This window comes from Eutrema salsugineum, unplaced genomic scaffold, assembly GCF_000478725.1.
Source record: "Eutrema salsugineum unplaced genomic scaffold, Eutsalg1_0 scaffold_10, whole genome shotgun sequence".
Taxonomy (NCBI): domain Eukaryota; kingdom Viridiplantae; phylum Streptophyta; class Magnoliopsida; order Brassicales; family Brassicaceae; genus Eutrema; species Eutrema salsugineum.
The window spans coordinates 10191647-10208841 of NW_006256908.1; the positions used below are offsets into that span (position 1 = coordinate 10191647).

A 17195-nucleotide genomic window follows, 5' to 3' on the forward strand; every position below is an offset into this window, starting at 1 on the left:
ATTTTGATCAGTATTAAAAATTAAATGGGCCTTACTAATGTGGGCTTCGACTTGAATACATATGAGAACTATGAGGACTTAAGCCTGGTCAATCTATCTCACGTTTGAATAATCTACAAACAGTGTTGACTTCACAACGAATTGTTTCTATAGGCTTAACAAATAAATTACATACTGTAATTCAATGTATCATCTACTAGTTAGGTCTAAAGCTAATCCATAATTTTCGTATAATTTATAACCTTAACAGATTCTTATCATGCTCTTCGTGTATAAAGTTTGTATTTTGTGTCTTAATGTTGATCGCTTCTCGTCATTACTTGCTTCCTTAGTGGGAAAAAGAGTAAGACAGACTTTGATCAAATTCTAGGGACTGGTCATGACCGGCAAATCTTTCTTCACTTGCCTGAAAATTTCTAGAAAACAAATGGTGTTACTGTTATACACAAGTTTCTACACCAAGTTCACATGAAAGATGCCAAAAGAAACAGACCGTGGTGAAGGTTGTGCTTTAACTTGGCCAGATTGATACTGCAAAGTCGCCTCCAACATGGACTCTGCCATTATTGCCCTCTCCTCCATCTCAGCAAGCGCAGCAACAGCTTCCTCATATTTTTCCTACAGCCATTATCATTATCATACTGAGTAAAAATGGGATAAAACAACATTTGTAAGTTGTTTTGCCTTCTCTAGTGCGTGTAGACTGACACATATAAACAATAGCAAGATGACATCTCCACAAAGTAACCATGCCACAAGGTATCATTCTAAAGAACAGGCAAGCTCCAATTCTAGGAAGGAATCAATAGGCGTAGCTATTTCTATAGCAAGTAGATAGTCAGTGGATAAATCAGAGAGTTAGTAGACCACACACATACACAAAATCAGAGGCTAGTAGTTAAAGCTCTTTCAAACATATTAGCAAACACACTTTCCTCATTAATAGTAGTCAATGCAAACTTTCTAACCTGAAGCACTTCAGCAGCATATCTTTGTGTTGCTGCGTCCTTCTCAGCAAGTCTCCGTGCATCCTCTGTTACCTTATGTTCTTGCTCTATCCGCATCAAGACCTTCATAATTCTCAAGAGGTCTTAGAGCTACCATACATTGAATTGCGCTAGAATACAGAAGAGAATAGATTAATTTGAGAAGTAAACAAGTTGCAAATGCAAACCTGTATCATCGCACCTTCTTGCTCCCTCTTATCAGAAACAAGTCTTCGAAGCTCTGTCACCTCGTGCTCTAACTGTTTAATCTACACAAAATTCATGAATGGGGAAAGTCAGATGATCTCAAATAGAAGGAGCAAGAATCTTCCTTATTCATGACAGCATAGATAAAGAAAAACTGAATGTACACCCATATGCTTAATTAGAATACAGAGTTTCAAATCACATATGGGAATACCTTAGCATTCAGTTGAGGCCGATTGTCTTGTTTGACCATCTCCATGAGAGCTACCTCCAACTCTTCAGCTCTACAAGAACATAGGAAGTGATCGAGGAATAATGAGGAGATATATAAAATTTCACACATGATTCCAATAGTCATATACTAAGCTACGAGATTAACCTTAGTAAAGCCGATCTTTTCTCCTCAAGCAAATTGCAGAGTTCAGCTTTCAGTCGGAGAACCTGGAGAAATTGATGATACGCTTTTAAACAAAAACATTATGAGGTGGGCAAATATTATTATTATAAGTTGTTATTGCAATTATCTTTCAAGTTCCTAAAGGTGGCATCTCCAACCCAACAGAAAATATGACACAAAGTTTAAGTACCTGTCCTTGAAGATCTTGAAAATCATCTGTCTCTCCATCCCCAGTCAGACTAATCAAGACTTCGTCTGCGTAACTGGATCCTGATTCAGAGCGAGACAAACTCCCATTTGACAATGAGGCTTTGCTAGAATTCACTAAAACGGATTTTGGGTCTTGCTTGGAATCATATAATTTGGTCACAGGGCCTTTCGAATCCCTCCAAGCTTGAAGCCCCTTTATTCTTTCCTCAAATGCAGCTATCACAGCCGGCCTGTGCTTGCTTCTTAATTCCTGCAATCTACTTTCATGTACATCTTGGTAACCCATGCAAGCAGTGAAAACGAGCTGGCTGCTATCAAATGTTGAGCCAGTCATTGATTGTAGCAAAGTAACAGCATCTCCAGTGTCCTTTGTTGTAATTAATGCAGGACCTGATATGGCAACCATAAGAAATTTAGAGCAGTTTTTATTGATTATTACGGGTATGTTCAGAAAAGTCCATAAGACGAATCACATATATCATATGGACATTTAGATCACCGAGTACCATAAAATTCCATCAATGCAAGTGCTGTTCTGAAAAGCATGACACGATTTCCTTCAAATAGAAGTACATCCCACACTCTGAGAACTGTTATAAAAAAGAGTATCTTTTAGACTGATAGTCGGAATATTTAAAGATGGCAACTTTTTTACAGCAAAGAGAAACGTAACAAAAAATATTGACGAGATCAAGTTTAAAACCTGACCGCTTTCCCATGGAAGCATATTGATGAAGATGGAAAGAAACCATGGCCCTGTAACCCATGCCACCTGCACTCCAAGATAATCTAGATGATGAACTGCAAAAGTATAGAAATCACAAAGAGCATTAGCACCAACTGCAAAGATTTGGTAAGATGAAACAAGAATATGAAGAAACTAACCCAATTTAGGAAATCTTTCTCGAACCAACTCCTCCAGAACTCGTTGGTCAACCTGAGATAAGAATCCAAATACAGCAACAACGAAAAGTAATTAACTCTTTTGTGGAGGAAGAAGTAAATTTGTTTATGATGCTATCACTAGGCAGCCCCAAAAGATAGAATAACATTGTGCAAAAACAATCAACTAATGTTATTACCTGGGACTCGATCATCTCTTCTGAATAATAGTCACTGAAGTAGTCGTCAATTATTCCTATCAGCGACCTCAAAGTCAGACATAATATTTAGTTAGGAAAAGGAAGCCACAGATACACAAACTTCAAACAGAACCAAGGAGTTGGGTTTTCATAGACGAACAATATTACGAGTTGTAGAGTAGTTCCAGAACATACCAAAAAGCATTTTCTTCGGGCATCAGAAGTAATAGAAGAGCAGCGAAGAAATTCATTGCCTGCACATGATTTTTTTTTATACAAAGTACTAAGTAACTGGAGATGTTCATTTTTGTGAGCATGACACTAAACTAGAATACAGGAGTGAAAATGTTAATAATCGAATACCTGACAGTATCCAACAGAGGGATTATGCCTAGCATAGGCAGTTAGCAATCGCCGCAAAGCATTTCTGCCATCATCATCTAAAGCAGGATGACCTGGAAATGTCCGGGGTAAATCCTGCACTTGAAATAAGCAACGACTTGAGGAAAAGGACCAAGATCAACAGGAGTCCAGCACTGAGCCACTAATTAGAGATGCTCAAAACCAGGTATCGGGGGATAATACCGTTGCTAACCTTTTCTATCTGTCCTTTCCATTTGTCCACAACAGCGAGGGGGTCTGTACTAGAAACTTTCTCATCTGCATGTTGCATATGCTCCTGCTCTATGTCGTTTCCTAGACTATCAGCAGCTAGCAGATTTTGGTAATAGTTTTTGACCCGGCGTTTCTTAACGCCCGCAAATGCTTGCCAGAGCTGAATATTTTTGTATACATACTTTCAGATTATTATTGAAGATAATGAGAACTAAATATCAAGAGTTGGAGAATGATAAACAAACTAGAACAAGAAAAGGCAATAATGCACAATGACAAGGTTTATTACCTCACCCCTCAGAGCCATAGGTGCACCACCGCGAACAAGTACTTCAAGTTCTTCTTTCCAGGGGCATGCAGATACTAGGGAAGTTGCATCAGCAGCAACAGACATGCTAGAGACATTTGCACCATCTGCAAAAGAACCATCCTGAACTGGATCCGATCTCTCCACATCATAGAACTCATCTTCTGAATCAGTCTCGTTTACTCCATTTGAAGACTTGACCTCGTCAGTTGAAGGTGAAGGTTTCAATTTCTGAGCTTCTTGCTCGCCATCTGAAGAATCCCCCTTTGTTTTGACACGGACACTCATCAAGTCCTCAATTGCTCGAAGAGATGGTCTGATCTCAGCCCATAACTGAACTCGGTTCACATTGGAATGTTTCTCTTCCTCTCCCACATCTCTAGGGGTTATATCAGAACCTGGCAAGTCAGTATGCAGATCTTTTCCTTCAGCGCCACTGTTTAACCCCTCTTCTTTATGGCTATCACTTTCAGCTGGATGTACAAGATTATTTTCAGATGTTTTATTCGCAGGTGGTACGCCAGATTCTGCATGAGCGTCCAGGAAACTGTTCCACCTGTCCGATCTCTCCTCTTCTTCCTCCTGCATTTATCAGCAAGGAGCAGCGTTAGTTAGAGATGAAGGTAAAAAATCAGAGGAAACTAGTGACAGCAACTGCTTCCACCATTTAAGAACCAACAATGACTTATGGCATGGTGAGCCTTTAGATATCTCAAGCATTTGATCAGGGCCACTAAAGCGTGAAATACTAAGTTTAGTCCACTTCTGATGTCTTTCACGCATGGTTTTCCCTGTAACAAAGCTTCTAAATGGGATCACCAAATATAAGACAAACCTAAGCCTTCTGTCTTAGAGTGTAAATGTCCACTAAAAACAAAGTAAGAGAATATCCTAGAGTAGAAAATAAAATTTCCAGGAGAGACAACCTTGTAGATTTTAACATATTCTCGGTATCTTTGCACATGATGAGGCCTCACAGAGAATCCATAAGCATCCCTGTTATTAAAACCGATCATAATTCAGACAAAAAGCTCGGTAATTTTAGTACTTTATTGCAATCCATTGAAACAAAAATGCATTTTTGATCACTAGATGCTTTCAATTTTACATGTCTTGGAAAAATCCAGCACTAATTTGGAAACCAACGAACGGACTTGAAGATAAATTCGGTAACAAAAACACAGTTAGTAATAGAAATAAACGGCATTTAGCTCTCAGCAAGTCGAGAGCAGCTACCGTCTGAGAAAGCACAACTTCATACCAAAAATAGAAACTTTAAAATGTGGTAAAATCGGAAACAGAAACACAAAGAGCTAAGCAATGTAGCGACGGAGAAACTCGTAATCGATACCTCTTTTGTTCAGATGCGAAGAGATGGTTCACAGGCTTTGAAACGGCGTCGGAGATCATCATTCCTTTAGTCGGACGACGAGATCTCTTCAAGTGGAGGCGGTGAGAGTGGAAAAACGGTGGCTGGTCGAGGAAGAAGAAAGATCCAGAGGAACAGCACCCTTACTTGATCATCATTACGCGAGAGTGAAGTCAGAAAGGAAAGCTGAAGTTACAGTGTAAAGAGAGACAGAGGTAGAGTATCACACGGAAGGGTGAGGTTGCTACCAACGTTATTACATGCTGAAATTGGTAAAAGCCGAAAGTTTTGGCCTTTGGAGAAAATTTGACTCCTATCTTATTTTTTTTTTTTTTTTTTAATGGTGTTCTGATGAACATAGACAAAAAAAAAAAAGACTAATTATCATATACTAGATTTATAATCCATGCTTTGCACGGAATATCATTTTTAAACAGTTAATTCATTATATTTGTCTTTTTATTGTTCTTGATTTTATAAGACTCATTTTCTATTTTCATATTATCATAATTTGTTATTTTTCTTTTTAGTCTTCTTTTACATCTTCAACATTTTTGTCCTTGTATTTTTTGAAATTTCTTTTCATCAGTCTTGTGTTCTTATTTTTCTTCTTTATTTTTCGTTTTCCTCATCTTCCTCTTCATCTTCTTTGACTTCTATTTCTTTTTTTTTTCTTTTTTTTTATTGTCAACAGCCTAAATACCTAGAACGGTTCAACTTCTTTTTAATTTTTTTTTCTTTTGATATCTATTTCATTTTCTTAATTTTGTTTCGTCTCTTATTTTTACTTAGTTCGTGTATGTATTCTTCTTCTTTTATTTAAATAGTTTTACCAGTAATACAAATTCTAACACAAAAACAAGTTTCTAATGTAATTTTATGAATAGTTTTATTGTTATTCTTTTTGAATTTCTGAGTTTATGAATTGTTTAATTGTTGTTCTTTTTGAATTTCTGGGTTTATGAATTGGTATTATTGTTAGACTCTTTGAATTTCTGGGTTTCATCATTCGGTTTGTGCAGAATGATGGCTTACACCATGATTTATTGATCAAACAAATGCGTGAAGAACTGAAGACCAATTCTGAGGATATTGCAAATCTGAATGAGATTTTGGCAGGTATTGGCAAGATTTTTGTTTATGGAAAACCAAATGTTTAGCTAATCTTTGTCAGTGGGTCTTTGTTAAACCTATGAATTTGTTTCAACTACAATGGTTTATGTCTTTGTTTTCTAATGTAAGCCCCCACAGTTTCAATCAATGTTTTCCATGTATTTCTAATTAAGAACATAATGTTTATGCTTAATTTGACATAGTTTTTCATAGTATTACTATGTAGTTTGACATAGTTATTCATAGTAATACCAGTATGAATCAAACCACAAGCAATTTAGTTTAAAGTAGTTTTACCAGTAATACAAATCTTAACAGAAAAGCAAGTTTCTAATGTAATTTTATGAATAGTTTTATTGTTATTCTTTTTGAATTTCTGAGTATATGAATTGTTTTATTGTTATTCTTTTTGAATTTCTGGGTTTATGAATTGATATTATTTAGACTTTGAATTTCGGGGTTTTCATCATTCGGTTTGTGCAAAACTATGGCTTACACCATGATTTATTGATCAAACAAATGCGTGAAGAACTGATTACCAATTCTAAGTAGATTGCAAATCTGAAGGAGATTTTGGCCGGTATTGACAAGATTTTTGCTTATAGAAAACCAAATATTTAGCTAATCTTTGTTAGTGGGTATTTGTTAAACCTATGAATTTGTTTTAATTACAATGGTTTATATCTTTGTTTTCTAATGTAAACCCCCACAGTTTCAATCAATGTTTTCTATGTATTTCTAATTATGAACATAATGTTTATGCTTGGTTTGAAATAGTTTTTCATATTATTATTACGTAGTTTGACATAGTTATTCAAGTAATACCAATTTATTTGACATAGTTTTTTATTGTATAACTGCTTAGTTTGATAAAGTTATTCATAGTAATACCAATACAAATCAAAACACAAGCAATTTAGTTTAAAGTAGTTTTACCATTAATACAAATCCTAACACAAAAGTAAGTTTCTAATGTAAGTTTATGAATAGTTTTATTGTTATTCTTTTTGAATTTCTGGGGTTATGAATTGAGTTTATCATGGTGTAAACATTTGGTTTTCCATAACTGACATAGTTTTTCATAGTATTACTACGTAGTTTTACATAATTATTCATAGTAATACCAATTTCTTTGACATAGTTTTTTATTGTATTACTGCTTAGTTTGACATAGTTATTCATAATAATACCAATACAAATAAAAACACAAGCAATTTAGTTTAAAGTAGTTTTACCAGTAATAAAAATCCTAACACAAAAGCAAGTTTCTAATGTAAGTTTATGAATAGTTTTATTGTTATTCTTTTTGAATTTATGAGTTTATGAATTTTTTTATTGTTATTCTTTTTGAAATTCTGGGGTTATGAATTAGGTTTATCATGGTGTAAACATTTGGTTTTCCATAACTAACATAGTTTTTCATAGTATTACTACGTAGTTTTACATAGTTATTCATAGTAATACCAATTTGTTTGACATAATTTTATATTGTATTACTGCTTAGTTTGACATAGTTATTCATAGTAATACCAATACAAATCAAAACACAAGCAATTTAGTTTAAAGTAGTTTTACCAGTAATACAAAGCTTAACACAAAAGCAAGTTTCTAATGTAAGTTTTTTATTGTTATTCTTTTTGAATTTTTGAGTTTATGAATTGTTTTATTGTTATTCTTTTTGAAATTCTGGGGTTATGAATTGGGTTTATCATGATGTAAACATTTGGTTTTCCATAACTGACATAGTTTTTCATAGTATTACTACGTAGTTTTACATAGTTATTTATAGTAATACCAATTTGTTTGACATAGTTTTTTATTGTATTACTGCTTAGTTTGACATAGTTATTCATAGTAATACCAATTCAAATAAAAACACAAACAATTTAGTTTAAAGTAGTTTTACCAGTTATACAAATCTTAACACAAAAGCAAGTTTCTAATGTAAATTTATGAATAGTTTTATTGTTATTTTTTTTGAATTTCTGAGTTTATGAATTGTTTTATTGTTATTCTTTTGAAATTCTGGGGTTATGAATTGGGTTTATCATGATGTAAACATTTGGTTTTCCATAACTGACATAATTTTTCATAGTATTACAACTTAGTTTTACATAGTTATTTATAGTAATACCAATTTTTTTGACATAGTTTTTTATTGTATTACTGCTTAGTTTGACATAGTTATGCATAGTAATACCAATACAAATCAAAACACAAGCAATTTAGTTTAAAGTAGTTTTACCAATAATACAAATCCTAACACAAAAGCAAGTTTCTAATGTAAGTTTATAAATAGTTTTATTGTTATTCTTTTTGAATTTCTGAGTTTATGAATTGTTTTATTGTTATTCTTTTTGAAATTCTGGGTTTATGAATTGGGTTTATCATGGTGTAAACATTTGGTTTTCCATAACTGACATAGTTTTTCATAGTATTACTACGTAGTTTGACATAGTTATTCATAGTAATATCAATTTGTTTGACATAGTTTTTTATAGTATTACTGCTTAGTTTGACATAGTCAGCATAGTAATACCAATTCATAGTAATACCAATTCAAATAAAAACACAAACAATTTAGTTTAAAGTAGTTTTACCAGTTATACAAATCTTAACACAAAAGCAAGTTTCTAATGTAAATTTATGAATAGTTTTATTGTTATTCTTTTTGAATTTCTAATGTAAGTTTATGAATAGTTTTATTTTTATTCTTTTTGAATTTCCAAAACTATGAATTGTTTTATTGTTATTATTTTTGAATTCTGAGGTTATGAATTGGGTTTATCATGGTGTAAACATTTGGTTTTCCATAACTGACATAGTTTTTCATAGTATTACTACGTAGTTTGACATAGTTATTCATAGTAATACCAATTTGTTTGACATGGTTTTTTATAGTATTACTGCTTAGTTTGACATAGTCAGGCTTAGAATATCAATACACCTCAAAACACAAGCAATTTAGTTTAAAGTAGTTTTACGAGAAATACAAAATCCTAACACCAAGGCCAGTTTCAAATGTAAGTTTATGAATACTTTTATTGGTATTCTTTATGAATTTCTGAGTCTATGAAGTTTAAACTTCTGGGGTTATGAATTGGGTTTATCAGGGTGTAAACAGATTTTCCATAACTAACATAGTTTTTCATAGTATTACTACGTAGTTTTACATAGTTATTCATAGTAATACCAATTTGTTTGACATAGTTTTTTATTGTATTACTGCTTAGTTTGACAAAGTTATTCATAATAATACCAATACAAATCAAAACACAAACAATTTAGTTTAAAGTAGTTTTACCAATAATACAAATCTTAACACAAAAGCAAGTTTTTAATGTAAGTTTATGAATAGTTTTATTGTTATTCTTTTGAATTTCTGAGTTTATGAATTGTTTTATTGTTATTATTTTTAAATTCTGGGGTTATGAATTGGGGTTTATCATGGTGTAGACACTTTGGTTTTCCATAACTGACATAGTTTTTCATAGCATTACTACGTAGTTGACATAGTTATTCATAGTAATACCAATTTGTTTGACATAGTTTTATTATTGTATTACTGCTTAGTTTGACATAGTTATTCATAGTAATACCAATACAAATCAAAACACAAGCAATTTAGTTTAAAGTAGTTTTACCAGTAATACAAATCTTAACACAAAAACAAGTTTCTAATGTAAGTTTATGAATAGTTTTATTGTTATTCTTTTTGAATTTTTTCGTTTATGAATTGTTTTATTGTTATTATTTTTGAAATTCTGAGGTTATGAATTGGTCAAATCTAGCGATACCCTTTGGGTTTAGCACCGCTGACATAGTTTTTCATAGTATTACTACGTAGTTTGACATAGTTATTCATAGTAAATACCAATCTGTCTGACATAGTTTTTTATAGTATTACTGCTTAGTTGAGATAGTTATTCCAGTAATGCCAATTCATATAAAACTCAAGCAATTTAATTTAAAGTAGTTTTACCAGTTATACAAATCTTAACACAAAAGCAAGTTTCTAATGTAAGTTTATGAATAGTTTTATTGTTATTCTTTTTGAATTTCTGAGTTTATGAATTGTTTTATTGTTGAAATTCTGGGGTTATGAATTGGGTTTATCATGATGTAAACATTTGGTTTTCCATAACTGACATTGTTTTTCATAGTATTACTACGTAGTTTTACATAGTTATTTATCGTAATACCAATTTGTTTGACATAATTTTTATTGTATAACTGCATAGTTTGACATAGTTGTTCATAGTAATACCAATACAAATCGAAACACAAGCAATTTAGTTTAAAGTAGTTTTACCAGTTATACAAATCTTAACACAAAAGCAAGTTTCTAATGTAAGTTTTTCAGAGTAATACCAATTTGTTTGACATAGTTTTTTATAGTATTACTGCTTAGTTTGACATAGTTTTTTATAGTAATACCAATACAAATCAAAACACAAGCAATTTAGTTTAAAGTAGTTTTATCAGTAATACAAATCTTAACACAAAAGCAAGTTTCTAATTTAAGTTTAGGGAAAAATGCCCAAAAATACCTCACTTATTTTTTTTTTGGAAGATTCACCCACGAACTTTTTGTGTTGCTATAAAAATCCACAAACTAATTTTTTGAGACGAAAAAAAACCTACAGTTTTAAAAGTGCCGTTTTCCCACCTCTCATTTAACTGTTGTTAACTGGGTTAACAGATCTGCTAAACATCGTTAACATTCCGTAACACGTGTTAAATTGTGTTTTATTAGTTCCACTGTTACCCCTTAAGAAAACCCCCAAATCGATTGTGAAAAAAAAACCTAGAACCCTAATTTTCGAAATGTCATTCACAAATCGAGAGAAAACTTTGTTGGAAGCTTAAATTGAAGAAGAAACAGTGCGTATAGAGTGTATAGAAGACTGAGAAGAGCAATCGTGATGATGAGGTATGTCTTATGAAACACGATTTTGATTTGGGGTTTTCGATTTGGGGTTTTTCGAAATGGGGTTTTGATTTGGGGTTTCGATATGGCTTAGGGTTTATTCGACTCGGAAAATCGATGGTAACTTGATTTCTTCTTAACGCAGTGACCATTTCCAAGTCGATATACACTATGGAGGAGAGGTTTCGATGAAGGACAATATTTTCAGATACAGTGGAGGTTTAGTGGAGGAAGGCATTGTATTGGATCCAGATTACGTGACGTGGTCCATATTTGATGAATTCTGCGAAGAAAAAGGAATACCTGGGTTAGTCGAACAAGTTTGGTACAAGCTGAAACACGAGGATGTAGCAAGAATCTGCAAAAAAAAAGATGCTGAGATTATGAAGATGTGCAGCGAAGCTATGACAACAGGTGAAATTGATGTCTACCTTGTTCAAGCAAAACCCGATGAAGCTCAACAAGAAGAATCTGATAGTGATGATTCTGATAATGGTGAACAGCAGGAGGAAAACGTTGTTGAGGATCAGGGTGAAGATCCATTAGAAGAAGAGGTTGGTATTGGTGATAGTAGATTCGAGTCTTTTTTTGAGGAAGTGTGCAATGAAGATACTGGGAATGGGAATGACATTGAGGCTGAAGCTTGTTCTGGGAATAACAATGATGGTGGTGCTCGTTCTGGGAATGGTTTTGATGATGATGCTCGTTCTGAGAATGGTAATGATGATGTGGAAGCAGAAGCAAATGGCAATGGTAATGAGGATGAAATAGATGACTTTGAATTCGAGAGACAGTGCGTAGATGCTGAGCATCCTGATCCTGCTTTGGATACCGATGATGAATGGGATGCTTTCAACCGGCAAGAGAAGCAGATAACCATAAGCAAATTTTCAAAAGATAAGCCTCCTTATCTGTGGTTGAAGCAGACATTCTACAATGGAGATGAGTTCAAGGAAAAGCTACTGAGGTATGTGTTGAAAACAAACTATGATGTGATCTTGCGTAAATGGGAGAAGAATAAACTTGCAGCTGTTTGTCGACATGAGAAATGTGGCTGGAGGATTTATTGCTCTTACGAGAAGTTTATGCACAAATGGATGGTGAAAAGCTATTATGATGTCCACCATCACACAGAGAATTCGAAAGCCAGGATGCTCAAACAAGGAGTTGTTGCAGGGTTATTCAAAGAGGAAGTGAGAAGAAGACCAGAGATTAAGTGGACTGATATAAAAGATGAGATCCAGATGAGGTATAATCTTTCTGTTTCGAAGTGGATATGCCAGAAAGCTAGGAGGATCGTTTTAATTTTGTGATAGAAACTCAGAAGGAGCAGTTTGGAAAGCTTTGGGATTATGAGGCTGAGCTGCGTCGGTCTAACGAGGGAGTGAAGACAGAGGTTGTAACAATTCCTCAGGCTGATGGTTCTCAAAGGTTTGACAAGTTTTACATTTGTTTTGAGCCGCTAAGGAGGACATGGAAATCTTGTTGTAGGCCTATTATTGGTCTTGATGGGGCCTTCTTGAAATGGGAATTAAAAGGTGAGATTTTAGCAGCTGTAGGAAGGGATGCCGATAACCGGATTTACCCTATAGCTTGGGCAATAGTCAGGGTAGAGGATAATGATTCATGGGGATGGTTTGTTGAGAAGTTGAAGGAAGATTTGGATTTGGGTTTAGGTAATGGCTTTACCATCATCTCGGACAAGCAAAAAGGACTCATAAATGCTGTTACAGATGTGCTTCCAAACGCTGAGCACAGACATTGTGCTAGACACATCTTTGCAAATTGGAAGAAGGTGTATGGGCAATACGAGTATGAAGCATTTTTCTGGTCTATTGCATACAGTGGGTCTTTGGGAGATCATAGTTACAACATGGAGGCTTTGAAGAAACATGATCCAATTGCATATGAAGACTTGATGAAAACCGAACCAAAGTCTTGGTGTAGAGCTTACTTTGGGAGTGATGCAGCTTGTGAGGATGTCAGCAACAACTTATCAGAAATTTTTAATAGAACGATCAAAAACTCAAGGAAGATGCCTCTTATTAACATGCTGGAAGATATTAGGAGGCAAACAATGAAGCGTATTTCTAGGAGGATAGAGAAGACAAGCAAGTGTATCACAAAGTTTGCACCATACGCTATGGAAACTTTTGAGGCAAACCGCAAGTTTAGTAAGCTGTGTTCAGTGATTAAAAGCGGTGAGAATCTATTTGAGGTTGTTGAGGGTGTAGGTAGCTACACAGTGAACATTGCACACAGGCATTGTGCTTGTAACCAATGGAACATCACGGGAATACCATGTCCTCATGCTATTTATGTGCTGACTGAAAACAACCGTGACCCAGAAGAGTAAGTGTATTCTGAATTGTTTTAATGCCTTGTACTTCCATTGTTTTAATGCCTTCTTATGAGCTAACTCTCTTGTATTTTGTTGCAGTTATGTGGCTGAGTATTCCTGGACTAGCAAATGGCAAGCCACTTATGTTCACAACATTGCACCTGTAAATGGAGAGAGGCTGTGGGAGAGGACTGGAAAAGAACCTGTCACCATTCCAGATAAAAGAAAACCAAGAGGTCGTCCGAAGAAGTTTGCAAGAACGAAAGAGCCACATGAGTCATCGTCGAATCCCAATAAAGTCACCAGAGATGGAAGAACCGTGACTTGCTCTAATTGCCACAGGCCTGGTCATAATAAAGGAACTTGTACTTCAGGCGCTGTGGAGAAAGCTCCACCACGGAAACGTGGAAGACCACAAAAGTTTCAGGTAAGTTTCTCATTGTGCTTGTGTGTTTGATGATGTTTAGTGTCTGCTTGTTGATGATTATTGTTTGCATTGTTGATGTTTATTGTGTGCTTGTGGTGATAGAATGATGATCCATGGAGCATACAAAATGCACCTAAGAGATACAAGGCAGCTCAGAGCCAATCTACACCAACAGTTGATGCAAGCCAACCAACACCAACTGATGTACCTGCAACTGCTCCACCACGAGTTTCTACTGGAAGAGGTCGTGGTCGTCCCCGTGGCAGTCGTGGCAGGGGTCGTGGTAGGGGCCGTGGAACGGAAGCAGTTGCTCCAAGAGAACCAGTGTGCTTCATGTCGCATTTTACTAACAAAGTCTTTGATCTGTGGCGACCAGGAAACCCATAGAATCATGCTTTAGGATCTATTTTACTTGCTTTGTAATGGTTGATGAACTTATCAGGATGTATTTTGCTTCCTTGTTCTGGTTTTATTAACTTACCAGGTGGATCTTTGTTTGGTTTTACAAACATATCGGTTGTATTTTGGTGGATTTTCTGTTGACTTTATGAAGGTTGAACTTCTTTCATTGTTAACAATGTTATGAATGGCTTGTTTTCCTGATTATGATTGTTATCAAACAACTTTGAGTGCTTTGTTTTACTTCCCAAATTGTGATTAAGTAATTCAAAAGGAGAATGAAAAAGATAATTTATGATACAAGTTCTCAACAAACACCAAATGAAATGGCTATTACAATCAACTCTAAACCAAGAACCAAACATCACAAACATACTACAAACTACTTTTTGATCGCAAGAAACATTCCTACCACAATAATGAAACCACCCCATGAGATAATAATGAATTGCCGCATCATCTTCTCTCTCTCTTTTGAGACCATGATTTCATACTCAAGCTTTTTCTTCTCTTCTTCGATCCTTGAATCCGAAGTTGCAGCTGTTGTGTCTCACTCATGGCTTGGTTGGTAAGTGCTTTCACAGATTCTTTAAGCAACTTGATTTCTTCTTTGTTATGACGAATCTCATCCCGTGCCTCTAGTAAGCTCATCTTCTGCCAGCCGTAAGGCTTTTCTTCATCAGCCCAAGCAACAAATCCATGTGCATCACATTTAAAAAATCTTCTACCTGGATTTTCATTCGTCCATGCCTTCAGCATTGTTGTCGACCTCCCACACTTATAGACAGGACCACCTTGACTCAGCTTGTTGCTCGAAACCGACCCAGAACTCTGACTTTTCTCCATTTCTTTCAAGTAGTTTAGGAAGAGAATAGAAAATTAGGGTTTGTTCTTCCCCAAATCGATTTAGTCGATTTTAAGCAGTTCTTAAAGGGTAAAAAAGGAATTTGTTACTTATAATTAAGCACGTGTTACGGAATGTTAACGATGTTTAGCAAATCTGTTAACCCAGTTAACAGCAGTTAAATGAGAGGTGGGAAAACGGCACTTTCAAAACTGTAGGTTTATTTTCGTCTCAAAAAATTAGTTTGTAGGTTTTTATAGCAACGCAAAAAGTTCGTGGGTGAATCTTCCAAAAAAAAAAATAAGTGAGGTATTTTTTGGCATTTTTCCCTTTAAGTTTATGAATAGTTTTATTGTTATTTTTTTGAATTTCTGAGTTTATGAATTGTTTTATTGTTATTCTTTTTGAAATTCTGGGGTTATGAATTGGGTTTATCATGGTGTAAACATTTGGTTTTCCATAACTGACATAGTTTTTCATAGTATTACTACGTAGTTTGACATAGTTATTCATAGTAATACCAATTTGTTTGACATAGTTTTATATTGTATTACTGCTTAGTTTGACATATTTATTCATAGTAATACCAATATAAATCAAAACACAAGCAATTTAGTTTAAAGTAGTTTTACCAGTAGTACAAATTTAAACACAAAAGCAAGTTTCTAATGTAAGTTTATGAATAGTTTTATTGTTATTCTTTTTGAATTTCTGAGTTTATGAATTGTTTTATATATTGTTATTCTTTTTAAAATTCTGGGGTTATGAATTGGGTTTATCATGGTGTAAACATTTGATTTTCCATAACTGACATAGTTTTTTATAGTATTACTACGTAGTTTTACATAGTTATTCATAGTAATACCAATTTGTTTGACATAGTTTTTTATTGTATTACTGCTTAGTTTGACATAGTTATTCATAGTAATACCAATACAAATCAAAACACAAGCAATTTAGTTTAAAGTAGTTTTTCCAGTAATACAAATCTTAACACAAAAGCAAGTTTCTAATTTAAGTTTATGAATAGTTTTATTGTTATTCTTTTTGAATTTCTGAGTTTATGAATTTTTTTATTGTTATTCTTTTTGAAATTCTGGGGTTATGAATTGGGTTTATCATGGTGTAAACATTTGTTTTCCATAACATACATAATTTTTCATAGTATTACTACGTCGTTTTACATAGTTATTTATAGTAATACCAATTTGTTTGACATAGTTTTTTATTGTATTACTGCTTAGTTTGACATAGTTATTCATAGTAATACCAATACAAATCGAAACACAAGCAATTTAGTTTAAAGTAGTTTTACCAGTAATACAAATCTTAACACAAAAACAAGTTTCTAATGTAAGTTTATGAATAGTTTTATTGTTATTCTTTTTGAATTTCTGAGTTTATGAATTGTTTTATTGTTATTATTTTTGAAATTCTGGGGTTATGAATTGGGTTTATCATGGTGTAAACATTTGGTTTTCCATAACTGACATAGTTTTTCATAGTATTACTACGTAGTTTTACATAGTTATTCATAGTATACCAATTTCTTTGACATAGTTTTTTATTGTATTACTGCTTAGTTTGACATAGTTATGCATAGTAATACCAATACAAATCAAAACACAAGCAATTTAGTTTAAAGTAGTTTTACCAGTAATACAAATCCTAACACAAAAGCAAGTTTCTAATGTAAGTTTATGAAAAGTTTTATTGTTATTCTTTTTGAATTTCTGAGTTTATGAATTGTTTTATTGTTATTATTTTTAAAATTTTGGGGTTATGAATTGGGTTTATTATGGTGTAAACATTTGCTTTTCCATAACTGACATAGTTTTTCATAGTATTACTACGTAGTTTGACATAGTTATTCATAGTAATACCAATTTGTTTGACATAGTTTTTTTATTGTATTACTGCTTAGTTTGACATAGTAATTCATAGTAATACCAATACAAATCAAAACAC

General features: G+C 33.6%; 1 protein-coding gene across 2 annotated transcripts; it reads right to left on the reverse strand.

Annotated features, from left to right (window-relative positions):
- Positions 1-135: 135 nt before the first annotated feature.
- LOC18027270 (rab GTPase-activating protein 1) lies at positions 136-5335 on the reverse strand. 2 transcript variants are annotated; one of them, XM_024148529.1, is made up of 17 exons: positions 5156-5335; positions 4731-4800; positions 3787-4386; positions 3478-3657; positions 3246-3359; positions 3078-3136; positions 2883-2949; positions 2686-2737; positions 2509-2601; positions 2307-2390; positions 1781-2190; positions 1573-1634; positions 1408-1477; positions 1175-1255; positions 969-1070; positions 494-618; positions 136-406 (listed from the first exon to the last, which is right to left on the reverse strand). In XM_024148529.1, the coding sequence occupies exons 1-17, from the start codon at positions 5215-5217 to the stop codon at positions 367-369; spliced, it is 2271 nt and encodes a 756-aa protein (XP_024004297.1). In that variant the 5' UTR covers positions 5218-5335; the 3' UTR covers positions 136-366. The 2 variants fall into 2 exon arrangements, with proteins under 2 accessions (XP_024004297.1, XP_024004296.1); XM_024148528.1 differs by having other exon boundaries at positions 136-416.
- Positions 5336-17195: the final 11860 nt, after the last annotated feature.

Excerpts from the sequence above, each read along its gene's own strand:
- LOC18027270 (XM_024148528.1), bottom strand. The coding sequence starts at position 5,217 with ATGATGATCTCCGACGCCGTTTCAAAGCCTGTGAACCATCTCTTCGCA. Across the intron at positions 1,256-1,407 it reads GGCCTCAACTGAATGCTAAG|ATTAAACAGTTAGAGCACGA; the intron begins GTATTCCCATAT and ends AATTTTGTGTAG. Across the intron at positions 619-968 it reads ATGCTGCTGAAGTGCTTCAG|GAAAAATATGAGGAAGCTGT; the intron begins GTTAGAAAGTTT and ends TAATGGCTGTAG.